Here is a 23526-nt window from a genome sequence, read left to right as displayed (position 1 = left end):
GAATTTTCAAAATTCAAAAATTCGTAACTTTCTCATACAAGCTCCGTTTTTTACGTTCTTTATATCCACGTGTAGGTGAGACTATGCTCTACAACTTTAGTTTAGACTTTGTCGGCTAATTTTGACTTTATTTTTAAAGTTATATTTTTAATAGGCCGGGACAGGAAAAGTTCGTTAAAAATTCATAACTTTTTCATCCGACGTCTGTTTTCATATGTATTTTTACCGTTGAACTACTATCAACAAGATCTTCGATTCTCGTTTAGGTTGTTTCGGCTAAAAATCAATCAATCTAAAATTCGAGTTTCGGGCTGCATACAACTAAGCTGAAACTTAGAAAAATCATAATTTCCTCATACGAAGTCAGATTTGAGTGTTCTTTTTATGCACACTCTCGGTTTAACGAACACTACGACTTTCATTTAGATTACTAAGGCTAAAAAACACTTTATCGAAAAATAACTTTTTTTACGTCACACAACGTTGTGTCGCACTGTCGCGAAACTTCGACAAGTCATAACTTCTTTGTTATAGCTCGGATTTCGGTATTTTTTATATCTCCGGAATCCTTATTTCAACCACCACAACTTTCTTCATAGATATCGGGGTTGTCTATCATTTATTTTTTAATCCTTAATTCATTAAATTATAATAATTATGTATAAAACACATAATACTTAAATTATACATCTTATTATTTCAAAACAAATAACAAAGGTTGACCTAGACTATTACATCATCATTAATGCCTAGCCTAGAAACACGGACTTTACGCATATGACCCAGTTTCTTCTGTAATTTAATAAATAATAAATTTTATTAAAAAATGTCGTTTTTTCTTTGAAACAATGTATGAGTGTCATGTGATTATATAATGTATAAGTCAATACCAAATAAGGGTTGTGATTGAGAGTGTTTAAGTAGTTTCAAAATTTTCTAACAGAGTGTCGTTTTTTTCTCGGCACCATGTATGATTGTCACATCGTTGCAATGCCAACATGTTTTCAAAAGTGGTCCCATTACACCTGAATGATTACTTTATAAATATTTATAATTTTTAGAAATTTAAAGTATTCATTTAATCATCAATATTGGGGGGCGCTTCACTAGGCATCATTAATTTGTTTTCCATGTGTAAGCGTTATTAACAAACAAGAAATTGAAGAGTTTTTTTTATTTATTTTCTCGAAGTTTTAGATTTTCTGCTTACTCCTTGCCATTGTGTCTTGTGTACCTGCTAAATGAGATTGTTAACCTAATTTGATTTGGGCCTAAGACTAAATGAGATTGTTAACCTAATTTGATTTGGGCCTAAGACTAAATGCAGGCTAATATAGATTCTAAAAAAAATTGAGTCCTATGATTTAGGGGACTCTGTTCATACGCACTATGTTGCACTCCCCATGGGTCGGCCCTGTTTGGACCAATTTTGCATTATTCAAAAACCTAGAACCAAACATATTCTAAGAAATCAGTCTAGGTCAAAGTCTGGTAAACATCCAGTATAATATAAGCACGGCTTGGTCTAGTCTACGAGGTGAAAAAGTCTAGTCCAAAACAAGTTGGACTTGTTTTGAAATAGACTTTTTCAAACATGCAAAGACTAGTTCGGATCGACGGGTCTAAATAGACTGAATTTACACCTTATAGACTAGACCAAGTTGTTCTTATATTATTATACTATAATAGACGTTTACCAGATTTTGGTCAGACCGAACTTTTAAAAAGAAATCTTATGGAGTCATAAGAAGTAGAAATGTGTAGTATTTGTACTACTTTTATATGCTTTGCAGCAAATGAGGGTGTGACAAATTTATATTTTCTGGACATACGAGAAAAGACTTGAGATGAGCACATTTTCCCCTTAGTTTCTTGAAATTAAAAATCAACAAAAATTAGTACAAACTTTCATTCTATAGGGGTGTAATGTAAAAGAGTAAGTTCTCCGAAATTACTTGGCTATCACTCCATACCGCTCGCGCCTCTTCTTATGTTTAAACACACACAAACATACACAGTCTCTAAAAAAGGGCAGAAAACCGCTCCATTGCAATATATACTTCCTACACAAACATACGCAATCACACACCTAGGGTTTGCAGAAAATTAATCGATCGGAACGATAGGAAAGGAAAATAGAGAAGAAGAAGAAGAATGAGAGGATCTTACTATACGTTTTACCAGAGAGCTTCCCATGCGTTTCGTGATTATCCTTCTCTGTCCAAACTTGTCGTAATCTGCACCATCAGGTCTCTTTTTCGGTTCTTCTGCTTTTATCTGATCGGTGATTGAAATGTAGATCGTTATCCTGATCGAAATTGATTTTTATATTCGGTTAACGGTGATATGATTTTATGTGTTTCCGTTTGTATTGATGTTGTCCTCATGTGAAGATGTGCGTAGGTTTTCTGCTTTTTTCCATAGATACTAATCTAAAAAAAATGCCAGGGGAATGAGTCAGAATTGTGGAACCTTTATACGCGAAACTCTGCATTGTTGATTAAATCATGACCATTTCCCTCTATTCACGGTGGAATTTAGGATGCATACTTAGCGTTTCGCTTGTGGAAACTTATTGTTGTGTTTCATCTTTTCATTTGCACATATACGATGGCATTACTGTATAAGGATACGAAACACATGATAATTACTCTCAACGGCTTACTAATGGATTCATGTTTCATCATGTATTTTATGTACCCAGTGATGCCCTCTGTTTTTAATTGATATGAGGCATCATTGAAGCCGATGATGATTTGTCCCCTTTGTTTTCACAACAAATGTGAGAAATGTTTTATGTACCCAATGATGCCATCTGTTTTTAATATTATATACATATCACTTTATGCCAGCCATAATGTAATTCACGTAGAAAGTAAAACGAGAACCCATTAACAACTTGCTTGAATTGAGGTATATAACTAATTTCAAGGCTTCATTATATCGTTTTCAACCTGTTTTTTTTGTTGTTTGATTGCTAACTATAATTGGACAAATGCTCTAGTCTGTTAATAACTCATGTATATATCCTCTGTTTTGTTGAATCCAGTGGTGGTGGACTTGCAGCCTACTCTGATGTGAGGCCATTTGGAAACGTTTATGCTGATGCAGCTCAACCTGCCATCAAGAAAAAGAAAGTGGTAGTTCTAGGAACAGGTTGGGCAGGAACAAGCTTCCTGAAAAACCTGAAAGATCCTTCCTTTGATATTCAAGTCGTCTCACCTTGTAACTATTTCGCATTCACCCCTTTGTTACCAAGTGTCACAGTTGGCACTGTTGAAGCCCGAAGTGTTGTTGAACCAATCCGCAACATTGTCAGAAAGGTACCTTTTTTCACTCATTTCTTTTTCCATTCATTCTTTGTTACTGAATTTGCTTTTGTATTGCAGAATAACTTGGACTTTGGCTTCAAAGAAGCAGAATGCTTCAAGATCGATACAGCGAACAAGAAAGTCCACTGCAAACCCACCCAAAATAATAGCATGGGTGGTAAAGAAGAGTTCACTGTTGATTATGATTACCTTGTCATTGCCATGGGAGCACGTGCAAATACTTTTAACACCCCTGGTGTCGTTGAAAATGCCCATTTCTTGAAGGTATATTGTTTATTTTATATATGTGTTTGTGTATTATATTATATTTGGTGATATGCATGTAGGAAGTAGAAGATGCTTTGAGAATCCGGAGGAGCATAATCGACTGTTTTGAAAAGGCAAGTCTTCCAAGTGTAAACGAGGAGGAAAAGAAAAGGATTTTGCATTTTGTTGTGGTGGGAGGTGGGCCCACAGGGGTGGAATTTGCAGCTGAGCTTCATGATTTTCTCCATGAAGATTTAATAAAGTTATACCCTGATCTTGAAAAGTACATCTCCATAACACTTCTGGAGGCAGGTGATCACATATTGAACATGTAAGCATTACACAAAAGATTTAGAAACATAACAACATGTAAATTTCCAGATGTTTTATAATATTATATGATTATATGGATCTTCGTGTGAAAGGTTCGACAAAAGAATTACTGCTTTTGCTGAAGAAAAATTCCAAAGAGATGGAATTAGTGTGAAATATGGATCAATGGTGGTTAAAGTCGCTGACAAATCAATCACTCTTAAAGAACGATCAAGCGGCGAAACTAAGCATATTCCGTACGGAATGGTTGTTTGGTCAACCGGAATCGGAACTCGCCCAGTCATCACCGATTTCATGAAGCAAATTGGCCAGGTTTGACCTTTGATTTTGACTTTGACCCGACCCGGGTTCTTATTTCTAATTTTGTTTTTTCAATTATATTATAGGGAAACAGGCGAGTTATGGCAACTGATGAATGGCTTCGGGTTGAAGGAGTACCGAATGTGTATGCTCTTGGTGATTGCGCCACCATAAATCAACGTAGAGTGTTGGTAAGTAAGGTGTTTTTTTTTTTTTTAAATCTATTAAAAAGATTTAAAAATGTTGATTTGGTTTAATATATTACGTTACAGGAGGATATTGCAGCGATATTTAGTAAGGCAGATAAGAGCGGGAGTGGAAAGCTGAATGTGGAGGATTTTAATGAAGTGATTAAAGATATTATCGAAAGGTATCCACAAGTGGAGATCCACTTAAAGAGTAAAAAACTGAAGAATTTTGTCCAGTTGTTGGAGACTCATCAAGGTGAATCTGCAAAACAAACAACTCTTGATATTGAAAAGTTTAAATCAGCACTTTCTGAAGTCGATACTAAAATGAAAAGCCTTCCTCCAACAGCACAGGTCATCCATCGATTTTATTTATTTTAATCAAAATCATTCTACTAGTTAAAAAAATAATAATAGCAATATCACACGTGAGTTGAGTTTAACGTTTAATGTTTAATGTTGTTTTGTTTTGTCTTAGGTGGCGGCTCAACAAGGGGAATACTTAGCTGAGTGTTTTAATAGGATGAAGGAGTGTGATGAGAATCCTGAAGGTCCGATTAGATTCAGAGATTCTGGTCGCCATCGTTTCAAACCTTTCAGGTATATTATTAATTGATTTTTGAAAATTAGTCAAACAATCGAAACTGAAATTATTTATTTAATTTTAAGGTATAAGCATCTTGGGCAGTTTGCACCACTGGGTGGTGAACAAACTGCGGCCCAACTTCCTGGGGATTGGGTTTCTATTGGTCATAGTACGCAGTGGCTGTGGTACTCTGTGTATGCCAGGTAGTACCTTCTTTTTTTTCGTTATATTATTATATATTGTTTTAAATACTAATTTTTATAAAGTTATAATGAATGAATGATATGCAGCAAGCTAGTGAGTTGGCGCACTAGGTTTTTGGTGGTGGGTGACTGGGGGAGGAGGTTTGTTTTTGGAAGGGACTCCAGCAGAATCTAAATAATACAATGCCTACCTACCTACCTCATCATCAGCAAATTGGGAAGGGGGATATGTTTGTCATTTCACTTTTCTTTTTTAAAGTTTATTATGTATTTTTATTATGCATTATATAAGGTTCTATTACAGGGCAAAATCATTGTTGCTGTAAGAGAGAATTTGCATTTTGCAAAATTTTGTAACGTGAGGTTTATTGCTCTTCACATTCATTGTTTTGGTTTTGTTAGAAGGTGGCATGTCATATGCTTTCTACTTTACTGTAATTTAGTTATAACAGTTCAATCAAGTGATTGGAATTGAAATAATAATGGTTTTTTTTGTAAAGTAATTAAAAACTGTTTTATATAAAAGATATTACATATAGAGCATGGCAAACATAGAAAATCAAGTAATATCAACAATTAATGAATTTGTACATTACATATAGAGCTGGATCACATACCTTTAATTTCAAAGAAGAAAGGAAGAAAGTAAGATGTAAATATAGTGATCCAGCTTAGTAACAATATCAGTAGCACACAAACGCTACAAATATGCTGTTTACATGATTTGTTAAATATCTAATATACACATAATTTTTTTTATGTGAGTTATATCATTATAATATCTCCTCTGACCATCCAAATAATTCCTATATTGCATAAATTTTGTATTTTATTTTCAACAAATATTCAGAAGAAAGGGAGATTTATGAAAAGTATAGAGACCAACTTGCAATTTATGAAAGTTGAAAATTAATTTGATAAAGTTGTGGAATTTTCTCAATTCATGGCGGTGGTTGAATCGGAGAAAAAGGGAGAAACCGACATTGAATTGTGAAGAAGGGAAAATGTCAAAATGAGATATAAGAAAGTTTCTGCAACAATTAAACATCTATCTAGAAGGGAAGAAAATTGTGTTCCAATATTCAAAAATATAATTGTTCGACAATCTCCTTTTCCAAGATACAGTTTTGAAATCAATGAACAAGAAAACGTTATGAAGCAGTAGCACTTGACATTCACTTTGACGACTGTTTGGATTCAATGGTAGAAGAAAGTAACTGAATAATAGACAGAAATGAAAAGATATGAAGACTAAAAGATATTGTTTTTGTCCCACATCGGCCACAAAAGAAACTTCTTCGTTGGTTATAAACTTCAGATGGATTACACTTGTCGCCGAGCTTGGTAACGTGAGCTTGTGACTCAAGTGAGGGCTTTAAAGTGGGCAGGACTGAGATTGAGCCATGTTTGGTTGGGTTAAAGCTGTTGCAAAATCTGGCTTGCCCGTTCCAAGTTTGGAGTTGGATCATGTGGCTCGAGCGAAGGCTTGGGCTTCATGGTTCCTAGAGCAGAGGGTAATGCGTTAGGCTGGCTTCACAGAGCTGCGAATACTTCTCGCTCCGAACAGTGGAAGGATTACAAGCCGGTGCTCTCTTGGCCCATAATAACCAGCCTCGTTCCTTCTAATGGACTCCCACTTTTTTTAATTTTGAAAGTTTTAATCAAAAAATAATCATGATTTTCATTGGTAAATATTTGTTGCAGTCTAAACGTAAATTATGATTAACGTATTTAATCTTCAATTGTAATATTGCGTTCTTATACTTGTATCTATATTATAATACTAGGCGAATTGCCCGCGCGTTGCGCATAAACATTTATATAGTTGAAGCTTTTACAAACATATGTTTTTTTTAAATATAGCAATAACATTACTGTTAAATTTGATATAATAATCCGTACGTTAAATTGATATAATATATTGATTATTTTGAATTATATGATAATATATACATCCATTATAATTGTATAATCTCAATCGTTTGAATGACTTCTACCCGTGAGTTACAAATGAATAAAATTAAATATAATATATGGTTAATGTTATTTATAGTTGTTGTTATTGTTAACTAGTTTTTAAAATTTATTTTCTTAATGTTTTAATTTCTATATAATTATTTAAAACGTCAAAAATTATTTATTGATTTTAAAGGTAACAATATAATCATTTATATTTATTTTAAGTTGCTTATTTAAAAACTTTTAACGACTATAAAAACATCTTTAAGAAATATTTTAGTTAAATTGAGATTACAATTTAGTTTTTTCATTTATCAGTACAATTTATCATTTTTATCTATTTACAAAATAGTCTTTGGTTTTTTAAGTGGAACCGAAATTTATATTTAAGTTGATACTGTAATTTTATATTTAAATTAACAATTTAAGTATTTTTACCAAACTGTTTAAAAGTTGTAACTTTACACTGATAATCGTTTACATACAATAACATTTTATATCTAATAAATTAAGTATAATATGTTAAACGTTAAAGACATAACTTTATAAGTAGAAGTAAATATATTATTTTAAAATTGAAATTTTGTTTATTTATGATTACACTTTAGGTTTGATATTTATTTAACCTTATTAACCAACTTATAATCATTATTAGAAATATACTACAATTTATCATTTTTAACTATTTACCAAATATTTTTTGAGTTGTTTAAGTTAAACGAAAATTTATATTTAAGTTGACCCTGTAATGTTATATTTAAATTAATAATTTAAATATTTTATACAAATTGTTCCAAAATTATATCTTTAAAATGATAATGGTTTACATCCAACAATATATTAAAACTAATAAAGTATGTATAATATGTTAAAACTTAAAAACATGACTTTATAAGTAGATGTAAATATATTGTTTTAATATTGAAATTTAGTTTATATATGATTACACTTTAGGTTTGATATTTATTTAACCTTATTAACCCACTTACAATTATTATTAGAAAGAAATTGAAAAGTCATAAGAGTTTCAAATAAATGTGGTAAAAGAAAAATGCATGAGAGTTTCAAATGAATGTGATGAAAGGAAAAATATGTCATTTATAAGTATATAATGATTAGATATTATCACATTATATAGTTCGTAATTTAACTAGACCATATGGTGTTTGCATCGGAATATCAATCCCAAATTAAGACAAAGAATTTGGATTAAATGATGCCGTACCCAAGAAATAAAATTGGTCACTTTCTTTTTTGGAGGCCAAAAATTATTTCATTTTTCTTTTGAGAATAGGTTTTAGTCTACTGTTATAGAGGTGTCAATTATTCATTCGTTGTTAACATTTTAAATCATTCATGTTAAGAATTTTTAGGAATTATTGTTTTCTTTTTTCTTGTTTAATACTTTAATGATATCAACATGTCATCTAATATCCTAGAGTATAAGTAATCACAAAGGACAAACAAAGGAAAACTCAATGCACGAAAGTGAACGTTGGCAGCATAGTAGACAATAAAGATTTTGTTGTGTACGCATATAACTAAATGTCATGCTCAAGGGTGCCCAGAACGGTAAGAGTTATACGTGGTTGTAGTAAAGGGTGTCGGGATGGGGATAACGTGTGGTTTGATGTGGTTGTGGGATGTGTTAATGTTGAATTTACAACAAGACCATATCATAACAAAATGGTATGTATGATCTCGAAAGTTGGATAATCGTGTATCAAGAAATCTAATTGGGTTATTAACCATTAGTGGTTAAGAAATGATACCTTTCAGGTGCACTACATATGATGTAGGGTGGACCAAAATAACTCCATAGTAGTATCCATACATGAACATATTCAAACACCAACAAACGAGTGTTAGCTCTCAAACGGATAAACAAAGAAATTTAGGGTTTAGATCTAACAATAATTTATTTTCTCTCTTAACCTCAATTGACTACATAATTAATCGGTAACCATTAAATGGTTTATTACGACTCCTTAAATATGGATGAGCCTTTAGGTTTCATTAGGTTAGCTGATTCATACACATTAATGACATACTTTTTTTATGTACAACCTTTTTAAAGTATAAATTGTTGTGTATGACAAAAAAACCGATGTATATAAACCAACTCATTTTCATTAAACATTGCTTTCTTTCCCTAAGTGACATCTAAATGTACGTTACACCTCCTTGGAAATGAAAGGACCTATTGACTCACTTTTTTTGATTAATTTATTATAAATATTTTGTATGATTAATTTTATTGAATGTTACAATAGTTATAACATGTGCGTCCTAGTAGGGTCGGATGACAATGAAAGTGACGTTAGTATTGTTATCGGTTGACAATGAAAGTGATGTAAGTATGTTATAGTGTACATAATTCCATCAGTCTTCTTTGTCTCCATGGTAATTCCAACGATTTTCACAACACTCATTTTCTTGAGCCCTGAGCCCTATAATTTTTGTTTGGAGGATTACCCTCATGATTAGGAGGAAACTGCTCGTGTTATCATGGGTGGGATAGTTGTAGTTCATCAATAAGTAGTATGGATCGCGCTTTAAAAAAAAAGTGGGAAACGAGATGCTATGACAAATACTTGTTGCAGTGTCCCCATATTTATAAGATAACATGTTAATCGTATAGGCAATACACGATTACTGATGGAAAGAGATATACTACTTATTGATGAACTACAACAGGAACTACGACATCAGTGTTGGCAAAGAGATATACCTAGGTTTTTAGTTTATGGAAGTAAGTCATGATGGAAAAATCAACGACCATGAAATTTTTGAATCTTATTTGTAAGGTTGAATTGTGTGTGCATCTTTCTTATCACAAGAATAAGCCTTTTAGGTGGGTCTAAAGGTCATGTGTTGTGACCCATTTCTTTAGGATCATTTGGATCAAAGACTTGGGGATAATGTCATCTATCCATAGTTTGTCAATGGAATCGAGTTAATTCCATTGTGTTGTCGGTTTGTATGGTTGTAGTAGACATGTTATTTATGTGATAGTGGATGGCAAAATTGTTGTAATGGGTCTTAAGTAGTCCGTACCAATCGTCATGATTGAGTTCATAAAGAAAAAGGGTAAGATGGATGAATACCTAGAATAGTTGTTACCGACCAGAAGAGGGGGGGGGGGGGGGGGGGGGGGGGGCGGTTACAGGGTTTGGGTCGTGCTATTTGAGAAAGATATGAAGAAGTTATTGAAGGATTAGATAGATGCACTGATACTATAAAGATAAGAAGGTTTACGTGATGATGTATTCTTAATTTCTCATCATAATACTATAAATACAAGATACACGAGGCCATATGCGAAGACTAAAAGATGTACCAAAATATAGTCTAATGAACGAGACTCATATCCAAACTCAAATTTCTAGTAAAAACCTCAATCTTATCCTCTTGTACTACTTATATCCTTTAAATTCTCCATGCATATTTTTTTCATTTCTTTTATGGTGTAAAGAAACGATAGTGGATCGTTGTGAAGTTTATATTCCATAATCATAGAAAACCTGGATTATTAAAACCACCCCGTCAACATACTCCTTTCCTTCTTTCATGACACCCATCCATATTTTTTTTGTTGCTAAAAAGCTTAGCAGGTTTGGTCTTTGCAATACAACAAAACTACTCTTACAAACATTCATCCTTTTACAGCCACATCTCTTAACACTTATATTGCCGGTCATTCTTTGTCACAAATAACACCATTAAGATCTTTTATTATGCTTTTGAATCTTAGATTCTACATTGTCATTGCAATGTTTAAATGACAAGTTTGTATTCTTATTGTTACATAAGTAAAAAAAAAATTGTAACATGGCCCTTTGGCTTTGAAATTAAACATTATTATAACAAATAAAAAGTTTATGTTACATAAAATTTAGAGATAACTACACATATGGTCTTCTGATTAGTATTTTTTTTATTAGAGTCCAAGAAACTTGAACGTGTAAAAATAGTTTTTCAGCAGTGTTTAATTATAGTTTTGGTCCATGATTGTAATTAGGGATGTTATTCGGGTCGGAACCGAACCGATTCGATCCGAACCCGGATAACCCGAAAATTGAATAAGGGTAATTGCATGAACTGAAAACCGAACCGATTAACCACTATGAGTTTGGTTCGGTTCGGGTATTAATCGGTTCAGTTCGGTTATTATCCGAATAACATGTACAAGTTGATTAAGGGCCTAATATGTCCGAAAAAAACGAATAACCTGTATTAGGATTCTATAACCCGAATAATAAAATAATAATGTACTTTAATACATCAACATAAAACATTCAAAGACTAACATAACACAATAACACATTGAAAGAATAACATTTACATAGTAGATTAACATAATGAGAATTAATTTCTTACTTGAGTTTCTTGAGTTGAAGCCCAATTTTCCTTGACTAGACAAAGTAGGAATTCGTGAATCCTTAGAGAAAATAGGAATGATTGATTTTTGAAAGTTTGAAACAAGAGAAATGATCGACAAAAGTGATTTCGAGTTTGGAAGTAGATGAGAATATTGGTCGATTTTGAAAAGACGATAACGAGTGTCGTTTTTATTTATTTATTTATTTATTTTTATGAACGAAGATGACAAAAATGTGAATCATAATTTTGTATTTTTTCGATTAGAGAAATAGGAGGAAGAATGTTTATTCGGGTCGGGTATTTAAAACCGAATAAACTCTTGTTTGGGTAACCTGAACCGAATAACCTAAGAATCGCATAAGTATCATATACATACCCGAAACCCAAATCAAATTGTTTATTCGGGCCTAATCTGGTTCGGTTCGGTTCGGGTTTTCGGACCAAAATTTCATCCCTAATTGTAATACTGTTACTTTTATTTTGTTAAACCATTATAAAGATATTATTTTGCCCTTTATTCTATAATTTTATTAATTTATTAATATTAATTTTTTTTATTATCACATAAAGATTAAATGTGAATTTTCCTTCTTACAGTTGCTTGAAACCTCTGTCCATCTCATCTCTCGTCTCTGGAGTAAGGGTGAGCATTTACTTCTAGACCGAACCTGGACTCGTGTTTTTAGGTCCGATTCTTGGTTCTTTGAATCATGGAAAATGGATTTAGGTACAAAATCGAATAAGTCTGGTTAAAGTCCATGTGTGGTCTAATAGGTATTTATTTTAAAGTAATAAATAAATTAACTTTAATAGGGCTTCAACAAGTTGTACCATATGCACCTAAAATTGACTGGTCCAACAAGCACAAGAACCAAAAAATCCAGACTTGGACCCAGTAAGTTTCAATAGGTCCGTTCCATAGTTTAGTAATTTCTTACAAACTGGTTCAATCCAAAAACCGATTTCATTCCGATCCAAAAGGTCTCCCGTGGTGTCTCTATTTTATGGCATAAGAAGAAGGGTTTTTTATCGACATAGTAGCTCTTTGCAATGTGTTCAAATAACTAAATAGAAGATTAATATTTAAATTAAATATTTACTTAAATCTTCCCATTTAATTTCTTTCGCGAGGTTTTGTTGTATGGAATTTAGACAGAGACGAAAAATGGATATTGCGGAGAGGGGGGATCTTCATCGAGTTGAACCAGGTTTGATTTCATCTTCTCAGAAGATTAATATTTAAATTAAATATTTACTTAAATCTTCCCATTTTAATTTCTTTCGCGAGGTTTTGTTGTATGGAATTTAGACAGAGACGAAAAATGGATATTGCGGAGAGGGGGGATCTTCATCGAGTTGAACCAGGTTTGATTTCATCTTCTCAGAATCAAACCAGATTAAAACTATAACCTAAAAATGAACATGTGCTTTTGAAAGATGAATTGGGCTTTTGAAACAGAAACATGAGGTCTGTGAAGTCATTCAGTTGAAGCCAATTATGAACCCCTTCCCCTTCCCCCCTCCAATACCCCAAACTCCTGAGATCTCGTTTCTATGCTACACAAATGGCGCCTGTTATTGCTTGCTCGAACACTTCCACCCCCCCCCCCCCCCCCCCCCTTTTTTTGTATTTTTATGTAAAAATTAAAATGTCTTACTATATTTAGGGATGTCAACGGAGGTAAACGGGATGAGGAGTGCATCTCCCGCCCCCACCTCCGAATCCCCTTTATTACCCCCATCCCCGCCCCTGTTCCCCGCCCCCGATTGCTTTTGGGTTGTCTTTTTTATTTTTTTAGCTAAAAGAAGTTGTTATTAAGGCTAAAATAAACTATTTTTTAGGTAACAGATAATTATTTATAGCAGAATTTTACATGTTAAAAATAAAAAAGTTACGACATTTTAAAAAATTATACTAACAACTTAAAAACATGTTTTTTGATTATTTTTTGAAGCTCAAAATAATGTTATTATTTATTATATTTATATTTATTAACGGGCCGCCATAAGGGTTTCGGGATGGGATTGACTACCCTCACCTCCACCCCTGAAATTAAAAATGGGGTTAACCTTGCCCCCACCCTGTCCCCGCCCCCAAATTTTTTTAGGGGTTTCATTTGAATTTATAAAACTAAAGGTACCTATGTTGAACATTTATCCTGAAAATTTGCTAATCTCAGTCCTACGCTCTTGGCAGGTGGCGACTTCCTCTCACGAACTCCTCCCTTCACCTCGACGGACGGCGAGCAGAGTTCGTATAAATCGATGATCTTCGTTTGATCCTGTGGTCTTCTTTTCATCTTCTGTAAGCCTTTTGTTCCACAATAGTTATAATTTACTGTAGTTCGTTGAAAGTTTCAGATAATAGATTAATTGTTAATTGATAGTATTGTAGTGATACTTGTAAATTGATAAGTAAAATGAACGTAATTGGAGATGAAATTCTACTTTCTGAAAGTCTATAATTGAGTCTTGTTTGTAACAAAAACGGTGAGTTGGATTATCTGTCTATCATAGGTATAGAATCAAATTGCCATTGCACAGGGCTCCCTAAAAATAAAGGGCCCAAATTTTCTAACATCCGTATGCATCTCTTGATCTGAAATATTGAGCGACAAATCTTAAAGGGGTAAAATGGTTATAGAAAAATAAGCAAAATGAGGGAAATAAGGAGGAGATAAGTAGACGAACTCCCTACTCCAAATCAAAATCTCGATTCTTCAGCTTCCAATCAGCAATCGCAAAAGCAGCTAAACATCATACAACAATCGGCAATCTGAAATAAGGTGTGAATTGATTTCTAGAATTTTATATCGGCTTAGCCTGGGCAATCTTTTGATTGTGTTAATCGTTTCAGTCTATTTCATCATCTTCTTCCCCAATTCTTCCCTGTCTCCTGTTAGTTAACTGAACCCTAATTTCCAATTCTCATCAGTTTCATCAACTAACAGATTCACATTTCCGCATAACAACATTTATATGTGAATAATGTTGGATGTATTTATCTATGGATGTGGTACAAACACGGAACACATAAATTTGGCATCATCCATGAAAAAACCATAACTGCATGATGACATTAGCGAAGCATTTCTTTTCTTTTTGAAGTTTTGATTTTGTCCCCTGGATACAGGGCTCTGGAGAAGATGGACTTAAGACAGGTATTTACTGTAGATCTTCTAGAAAGATATGCAGCAAAAGGTCATGGAGTTATTACTTGTATGGCATCTGGAAACGATGTCATTGTTCTAGGAACTAGTACTGGATGGCTAATCAGGCATGACTTTGGTGGTGGTGATTCTTATGGTAATCTCCTTAATCTTTTTTCCTTTATTGTTGCATATAAAGTTTTTGTTTTTCTGAAAAAATACTAATGAGTAGCTATATATATATATATATATATATATATATATATATATATATATATATATATATATATATATATATATATATGCCATTATATATGTATAGATACTGATCTCTCCACTGGTCGAGCTGGGGAGCAATCCATCCACAGAGTTTTTGTTGATCCTGGTGGGAGTCATTGTATAGCCACTGTTGTTGGCACAGGAGGTTCTGATACATATTACATGCATGCAAAATGGTCAAAGCCCAGGGTTTTGGTCAAACTCAGGGGCCTTGTAGTCAATGCTGTTGCCTGGAACAGACAACAGATAACAGAAGGTGACTTCATATTTTAATCCTTTTCTTTTTAAATGGATATTCATATCCCTCATCTGTTTCTTCAAACAGCTTCCACACGAGAGGTTATACTTGGCACACAAAATGGCCAACTTTATGAAATTGCTGTTGATGAGAAAGATAAGAGGGAGAAATACGTAAAATTTCTATTTGAATTATCTGAATTCCCAGTGCCTTTCGAGGGTTTGCAGGTGTAATATATTCACTTCACTATTCCTTTTTATCTTTTCTCTAAATCACAAGTCTTGTTCTTACTTTTCTTAATGTGTTGTTTTCTGTAGATGGAAACAGCTAGCTCAAACAATGGAACTAGATACTATATTATGGCTGTAACTTCAACAAGACTTTATTCATTTACTGGTATTGGATTGCTTGAGGTAAGTCAACACTTGTGTTTTTAATCATAGAATAAAGTAAATAATTCTTATTGAACCTTTTTTTTTTCAACGTAGACAATCTTTGCAAGTTATGTAGAACGTGCAGTGCATTTTATGGAGCTTCCTGGAGAAATACCAAATAGGCAAGTGCTCTATACTCTATAGTCTATGTATATTCTTCACTTCATAGTTCATACTCTTTTAACTAATATAAAATCTGTTTCCATTTTGGTTATCATGTAGTGAGTTGCATTTCTTTATTAAGCAAAGAAGAGCAGTGCATTTTGCTTGGCTTTCTGGAGCTGGTATTTATCATGGTGGTCTCAATTTTGGAGCACAAAACAGGTGGAGTTCAAATGAAATGTTTATTAGTTGAAAATTTTGATGATGATTTTGAGTTTACTAATTGAAGTCTCTGTTGTTGAAACTTGAAATGATGATGAGAAGAACCCCAAATGGGGATATAAATTTTGTGGAGAACAAGGCTCTTTTGAGCTATTCAAAGTTAAGTGATGGTGGGGAAGTGGTTAAACCTAGTTCTATTGCACTTTCAGAATTCCACTTTTTGCTCCTAATTGGAAACAGGGTCAAAGTTGTAAATAGAATTAGTGAGCAAATTGTGGAAGAACTGCAGTTTGATCAAACTTCAGAGACAGCATCAAAAGGGATCATTGGGCTTTCTATTGATGCATCTGCTGGCTTGTTTTATGCGTATGATGAAAACTCAATCTTTCAGGTTTCCTTTATGAGTTTTCAGTTTCCATTACACTTAAATTATCATTCACCACATTTTTTTCTTTTAATTCTGATTAATATTTTACCTTCCCTTAGGTGTCTGTAACTGATGAAGGGAGAGATATGTGGAAAGTGTATCTAGACCTGAAGGAATATGCTGCTGCTTTAGCAAATTGCTCTGATCCTTTCCAGAGAGACCAAGTATACTTAGTACAGGTCAGCAACTCTTCTATTATTATTATTTTTTTTTTATCTTTATAGATATTATTAGTTCTATTTACTTAGCTTAAAGTTAAACAATTTGTATTGTAGGCTGAAGCTGCTTTTTCATCAAAGGACTTCTTTAGAGCAGCATCATTTTTTGCTAAAGTGAGTGTGATTCTATACTCTAAACTCTAAACTGTAAAGCAATATTAGGGTATGTTAAGATTATCTGATTACTTAAGTAATTTTATTTCAGATAAACTATGCATTGTCATTTGAAGAGATTACATTGAAGTTTATAGGCATAGGGGAACAGGTAAACGTCATACTTTTTGTCTTTTTCATATAATTGAGTCTCATTTTGTTATTTTTTTTTTTTTAGGATGCATTAAGGACATTTTTGTTGAGGAAGCTTGATAGTCTTGTGAAAGATGATAAATGTCAAATAATGATGATATCTACATGGGCCACTGAACTCTACCTCGACAAGGTTTTTTTTTTCTAATTTAAATTCAATGGTTTATCCGTTTATGTATTTAAAATTTTTAGTATAATAGTTAATTTTGGATGTGATTGATGTATGAAATGTATATAGATCAATAGACTACTACTGGAAGATGACTCGCCACATAAGCGTAATTCAGAATACCAATCTGTCATCATGGAATTTCGTGCTTTTCTCAGTGATAGTAAAGATGTGTTGGATGAAGCAACTACAATGACACTACTTGAAAGGTTCATATTTCATTCATTTTATTACTTCATTTTACAATTTCCATAACAAATGTATATATTTTCAGCTATGGTAGAGTTGATGAATTGGTATATTTCGCTAGTCTAAAAGAACAACACGAGATTGTCATTCATCACTACATTCAGGTTTTTCTTCAATTTATTCCAAAATTCAATACTCTTCTTATCACACACACACACACACACACTGCTTTTTGAGTTTAACCAAGCTTTTGTTCCACTTGTGTAGCAAGGAGAAGCAAAGAGAGCATTAGATGTACTTCAAAAACCAGGTGTTTCTGTTGATCTTCAGGTAATGCAGAAAATTAATCATCTTTTGGAATATATAATGGTAATTTAATTTATTTTTATTTTATTTATTCTTTCGTGTGTTGCAGTATAAATTTGCTCCAGATCTGATAATGCTTGATGCATATGAAACTGTTGAGTCATGGATGACCAGAAATGACTTGAATCCAAGAAAGCTTATTCCTGCAATGATGTCTTATTCAAGTGAACCCCATGCAAAGTAAGTCTACCATTTTAAATAAATAAAATACATTGCCTATATTAGTAAAAATTAATATTTACCTCCAAAATATGCAGGAATGAAACACATGAAGTAATCAAGTATTTAGAATATTGTGTTCATCGGTTACAAAATGAAGATCCAGGTGTTCATAACCTCTTGCTCTCTCTATATGCAAAAAAGGTTCTTTCCTCATCATTCTCATCTATGCATTCATTTTATATGAATTAAAAAAAAATAATAATAATAACAAATCCCATTATTCATTCAAATATTACATTCAGGAAGACGATAGCGCCCTTCTGCGATTCCTACAATGCAAATTCGGTAAAGGACGATCTAACGGCCCAGATTTCTTCTATGATCCTAAATACGCGTTGCGGCTTTGCCTAAAGGAAAAGCGTATGCGCGCATGTGTCCATATTTACAGCATGATGTTCATGCATGAAGAAGCTGTAGCACTTGCTCTTCAGGTAAAATATATATTTATATAATATATAATTATATTACGTACCATGTTCTCATGTTTGACTTTTGTTGACCAAGGTTGACCCTGAGCTAGCCATGGCTGAAGCAGACAAAGTGGAAGATGATGAAGACTTGAGAAAGAAGCTTTGGCTTATGGTTGCAAAGCATGTTGTTGAACAGGAAAAGGGCACAAAAAGAGAGAACATTCGAAAGGCAATTGCATTTTTAAAGGAAACAGATGGTTTGTTAAAGATTGAAGATATCTTACCTTTCTTTCCGGATTTTGCACTAATTGATGACTTCAAGGTAACGGTTTTTTATTTTATTTCATGCTCTACACAAATACGTTCACATAATAAAACAATTTTCTTTTTTTTAAAATATAGGAAGCGATTTGTTCGTCTTTAGAGGATTATAACCAGCAAATTGAGAAACTGAAAGAGGAGATGAACGATGCGACACATGGAGCAGATAATATAAGAAATGACATCAGTGCCCTTGCTCAAAGATATGCAGTTGTTGATCGTGATGAGGAATGCGGGGTAAGTAAATGTAATTGTTTTTCTTGAAATGAATATTTTTATTTTTATATTTGTTATCAGAAAAAAAAAAATCATGTTCATGTTTGTAATTTTTTGAATAGGTTTGTCGGAGGGTAATTTTGTCCGCAGGGGCGGATTATCGAATTTCAAGAGGCTATACAACAATGGGGCCCCTGTCCCCTTTCTATGTGTTCCCATGTGGACATGCGTTTCATGCACAATGTCTTGTTGCCCATGTTACCAAATGTACTGACCCAAATCAAGTAAGTAGTTTTTTTTTTTAAAATAATATTATTAAACATTGTTTATTTTTTATAAAATGAATTTATATTATTTTGTTTTGAAGGCGGAGCATATACTGGATCTTCAAAAGCAACTGACTTTAATGAGTGTTGAGCCGAATGTAAATGGCGGGTTAAATGGTGTTGCTGATGACTCCATCACAAGTGTGGCCCCTGTTGATAAGGTCTGTATAAATTGTCATTTGTTATCATTACTTTACACGTTTTAAACATGATTTTATTTTGTCATTTTTCAAGTTAACTTTTTTAATGATGAACAAACAGATACGATCAGAGTTGGATGATGCAATAGCGAGTGAATGCCCATTTTGTGGGGATTTAATGATAAGTGAGGTTTCAAAGCCATTTGTTTCACCTGAGGAAATATATTTGGCTTCTTCGTGGGATATTATGTCCAAGAATGTTGGACCTGAGAAGGGAATTTCTTTTGTCGTATAGAACACACCATGAGTTTTTTTTTTTTTTTTTTTTTTTTTTGTGTGTGTGTGTGATGTGTTTCTTTCACTTGTGTCGATATGTAGTGTGGGTTTTACCTGATAGAAATATATAAACACCATGATAATTATTGTTCCTAAAATGTTATTTAACCTGAGTTGTATTTTGAGTTTTTAAGGCTTATTTAAATTGCAGCATTGTTTTTTGCTATTTAATGATGTAATTAGTTCTTTCATTATATTTTATAACTCAAGAAGAAAAGGGGAAATTGTAAAAATAGGGTTTTGTGGTTTTACATATTTAAGTAATTTCTAAATTTGAATATGGACATGTATTTTCCTTGTTTAAAATTTGAAGGGGGAAAATTGAAAAAGGTTTTCATATAGCTTAAAGCATAAATCACTTGGTCTCACACATTTAAAAGTTGTAATTTTGATACGAAAAGATTTAATTAGGACAAGGTTTAGTCAGGCTAGCTACTAAGCTTAGGGATATTAAAACTACAACAATCGCTCGAAATTCTTTATGGAAAACATTTGGATCATGTTCTTATCACATTAAATCTGGATCCTCATTACTGAAAAAAAATCATTATCCATCGTTGTCATATTCATAAAAAATGGTAAATAGTATGTTGGATCCATGCAATACTTGTTTTCAGGAAAAGTAAATCATGAAACATGAACGTGATTGTAAGGCTCATCGGAGTGGAGTGCGGTTTGGAACCGCGTTCGTGCAACGTCGACAGCAAACACCGCCCCCTGGGTGTGGTTTCGTGCGGTCTTGGCCGCACTACAGCTAGAAAGAACCGTCGCCTGTGATTGGTTGGTGCTTGATTCCCTTTTTGACCGTTGAACGGTCCATTGACTGAGTTTATTTGTTTTTTTTACACAACCTTCAACCAAAATCTTTACTCTTTTCCTCCAACTTTTTTTGAAAATGTTTTCTTCCAAAAGGCCCAACAAAGAAAAAACACCCGTTAGAAACACCACCACCCCAATACTTTAATATGATCAACCAATTTTTTCACCTCCGTATTATCACTACGGCGGTATGCTTTCGTATTTTCCACAACGACCAGCGTAACCACTACCACAACCCGACACAGATTTTAATCCATTTGATTTTGTCTCAACCTGAGTTTGTTCAACAAACACAAACACAACCAGAAACGGCCGTTTCTGATTCTGAATTGGAATTCGTTACAGAAACTCAGCCCACTCGAACAGCAACTAAAAGAAAAGAGAAGAGGGAGGCTAAATGTTGGGAACCACTAGAAATGTTAATGTTGACACAATCTTGGATCGATATTTCAGAAGATGCGACGGTTGGAAAAGACCAAAAGCATGACCGCTTTTGGATTCGCGTTTTACATAGGTTCCATAAAGGAATGAACCGTGGAGAATACCGTTCAAAACATCAAGTGTACTCCAAATTGGGGAAGATGAACAAGGAAATCATGTTGTTTAATGATTTGTATAACAACATGAAGCGTCAATGGAAAAGTGGAGAAAACGATAAAGTGATTTTGAAGAAGCGTTGAAAGTGTATCAAAAAGAAAATCTGAAGGCTTTCAAGTTTCTTGAAGTTTGGAATTTTGTGAAAGATAACAACAAATGGCAAAGTAGCAAAACAACATACAAGCATATCGACAGTGGTTCAAAACGCAGTAGAACATCTGAGTCTGACCACACTACATCAGATGCTCGTGTTCAATTTGATTTGAACGAAGATGAACATGTTCCAGTTTCACCACCTTCCCGACCAATGGGAGACAAAGCAAAAAGCAAAGGCAAAGATAAAGCGTCGGATTCAAATGAGTTGAAAGAAATGGGTGCCGACATGAAGGGTATAAAAAAAGAATGGATAAAATTTTGCAAATTGCTTCTGAAAGAGAACTTCGGAAACAAAGGGAGAGGGATATGCAAATACTAGCGATGGACACATTGAATATGACTGGGGACGAGCTTCAAGTTATTTTGGCGATGAACGAGGAAGTGAAAAAACGTTACGTAAATCGTGGCTAATTTCTAGTTTTTTTTTTTTTAAGTTTTTAATCGTTAGGTGTGTTTTTTTTTAATAAGTTGTAGGTTTTATGTTTTTAATATGCTTTTTTAAATTTTTAGTTTTTTTGTTAAACTAAGCAATGTATGGTATTTGTATTTTTAATTAATGAAATATTATCTTTTTAAAATTATGTTTTTTTTGTTAAAAAAGAAATTTTATTAAACTAAAATAGCTAAAAAAACAAAAATAAAAGAAAATAAAAATGTGGCATCACTCCCTTGGTGAGGTAAGAAACTACACTAGTATAATAAAAAATGACGTGACACTTATGTAAGAGAGTACAGTTTCGGTGGCACCATTCCCACCAACATATGGTTTTTGAAGATCGCTACCATAAAAAACCACAGAAAAAAGTTTCTTCAAAAGAAAATCATGAATTTCGTAAAAATATGAATAAATTTACAATCTGCAATATAAACTTCGTTGTACTAAGAAAAACAATATTTATTTTTGGTTAATAGTGCAGTAAATAATGGCATTTCATAATACTATTTTTTTTTTTAATATTTCCTTTTGATGAGTAATGGCATTTTTGTATAGCGTTTAACACCAAATCCTAGCGAACTCTGGTTACATTTATGAATTTGATTAATTTTTGTTCGGATTTAATTAAAAAAAATAATGGTGTTTTTTCCTTTTACTATTATTAGGTCGAATGGTATACTAACCACGAGTAACTTCGTGGTTGAGGTGGCCACGAACTACGATCGTGCACACCGTCCCGGTGATTCGTGGTTAGTCGTGGTCGTTGTCATTTGTGTTCCCGACGACGGACTCAAACGAGAATGGTGATTGGCGTTCGAATTTTTTGGCCGTTGAACGGCTATTTTGGCCGGGTTTTTTTTTCAAACACAATTTACTAATATAAATAACACTTCTATTATACCAAAATTTACACCCCATTCTATTCTCTAAAACCACAAAACACATACACATGGATCCAACAATACATATGGAATTTTTAAAAAGTTTTGATTCGGATGACAACGTAGAATTCGTCGAGACATTCTTCAATGTTGTGCAACACGTTCGCGCCGAAGAAAGTTCGAATGCAGCGCGTACAAGGGCGGTCGTCAATCGTGATCGCCAAGCCGCACACGACTTATTGGTACGTGATTACTTTGCCGATAATTGTCTTTATAATGACGACTCATTCGAACGTCGTTTCCGTCTGAATAAGGCTATATTTTTACGTATTAGTAATGCTTTAGAATCTCGTTATAATTTTTTCAAACAAAAACCCGACGCTAGAGGAAGAATGGGTTTTAGTAGTATACAAAAATGTGCGGCTGCTCTTAGGTATTTGGGATACGTTATAGCATTTGATGCATCTGATGAATACTTGAAAGTATCCGAGAGGACCGCAGTTGAATGCGTAGATTGGTTTTCTGCATGTGTTTATGAGGTTTTTCACGAAGAATATTTGCGTAAACCTACTCAACGTGATATTGAGAGATTATATTCGGCTCATGAAGAGAGGCATGGATTTCCTGGTATGCTTGGCAGTCTAGATTGTACGCATGTGGCTTGGGAAAAATGTCAAACTGCATGGCGTGGTCAGTTCACTCGAGGAGATATAAGTGAACCAACTATCATCCTAGAAGCTGTTGCATCTCAAGATTTGTGGATATGACATGCCTTTTTTGGAGTAGCGGGGTCTAACAACGACCTTAATGTTCTTGGTCAGTCTCCACTTTTCAACAATATTTGGACCGGCAAAGCACCTGATATGACGTTCACGGTAAACGGGCACGCGTACAAATACGGTTACTACCTTGGTGATGGGATATACCCGGATTATTCTACATTGATGAAGGCATACTCGGTTCCTCGAAGTGAAAAAGCAAATTTTTTTACAAAAAAACAGGAATCGACGAGAAAGGATATCGAGAGGGCATTTGGA

The 23526-nt window shown here is 33.5% G+C and overlaps 3 protein-coding genes across 5 annotated transcripts; all 3 read left to right on the top strand.

Annotated features, from left to right (window-relative positions):
- Positions 1-2023: 2023 nt before the first annotated feature.
- On the top strand, positions 2024-5676 carry LOC111914491 (external alternative NAD(P)H-ubiquinone oxidoreductase B3, mitochondrial). Its single transcript, XM_023910232.3, has 10 exons — positions 2024-2249; positions 3050-3323; positions 3390-3596; positions 3659-3909; positions 4004-4223; positions 4298-4402; positions 4484-4753; positions 4878-4999; positions 5069-5188; positions 5276-5676. The coding sequence occupies exons 1-10, from the start codon at positions 2155-2157 to the stop codon at positions 5361-5363; spliced, it is 1752 nt and encodes a 583-aa protein (XP_023766000.1). The 5' UTR covers positions 2024-2154; the 3' UTR covers positions 5364-5676.
- An 8012-nt stretch (positions 5677-13688) lies between these two features.
- On the top strand, positions 13689-19766 carry LOC111914490 (vacuolar sorting protein 18). Of its 3 annotated transcripts, none has more exons than XM_023910227.3 (24): positions 13689-13835; positions 14175-14316; positions 14664-14836; positions 15002-15214; positions 15284-15423; positions 15514-15609; positions 15685-15752; positions 15853-15954; positions 16057-16345; positions 16441-16560; positions 16657-16713; positions 16805-16864; positions 16931-17038; positions 17144-17283; positions 17349-17427; positions 17531-17593; positions 17679-17809; positions 17887-17992; positions 18094-18282; positions 18356-18583; positions 18664-18819; positions 18921-19082; positions 19166-19285; positions 19386-19766. In XM_023910227.3, the coding sequence occupies exons 3-24, from the start codon at positions 14677-14679 to the stop codon at positions 19557-19559; spliced, it is 2961 nt and encodes a 986-aa protein (XP_023765995.1). In that variant the 5' UTR covers positions 13689-13835; positions 14175-14316; positions 14664-14676; the 3' UTR covers positions 19560-19766. The 3 variants fall into 3 exon arrangements, with proteins under 3 accessions (XP_023765995.1, XP_023765997.1, XP_023765996.1); XM_023910228.2 differs by having other exon boundaries at positions 13710-13835; positions 14158-14316; XM_023910229.3 differs by lacking the exon at positions 14175-14316.
- Positions 19767-22575: 2809 nt separating this feature from the next.
- LOC111914436 (uncharacterized) lies at positions 22576-23256 on the top strand. The gene has a single exon (XM_023910177.3). It carries the CDS (start codon positions 22576-22578, stop codon positions 23254-23256), a length of 681 nt encoding a protein of 226 aa, XP_023765945.3.
- Positions 23257-23526: the final 270 nt, after the last annotated feature.

Source organism: Lactuca sativa, chromosome 3 (assembly GCF_002870075.4).
Source record: "Lactuca sativa cultivar Salinas chromosome 3, Lsat_Salinas_v11, whole genome shotgun sequence".
NCBI lineage: Eukaryota > Viridiplantae > Streptophyta > Magnoliopsida > Asterales > Asteraceae > Lactuca > Lactuca sativa.
This window is presented reverse-complemented; position numbering and strand designations above follow the sequence as displayed.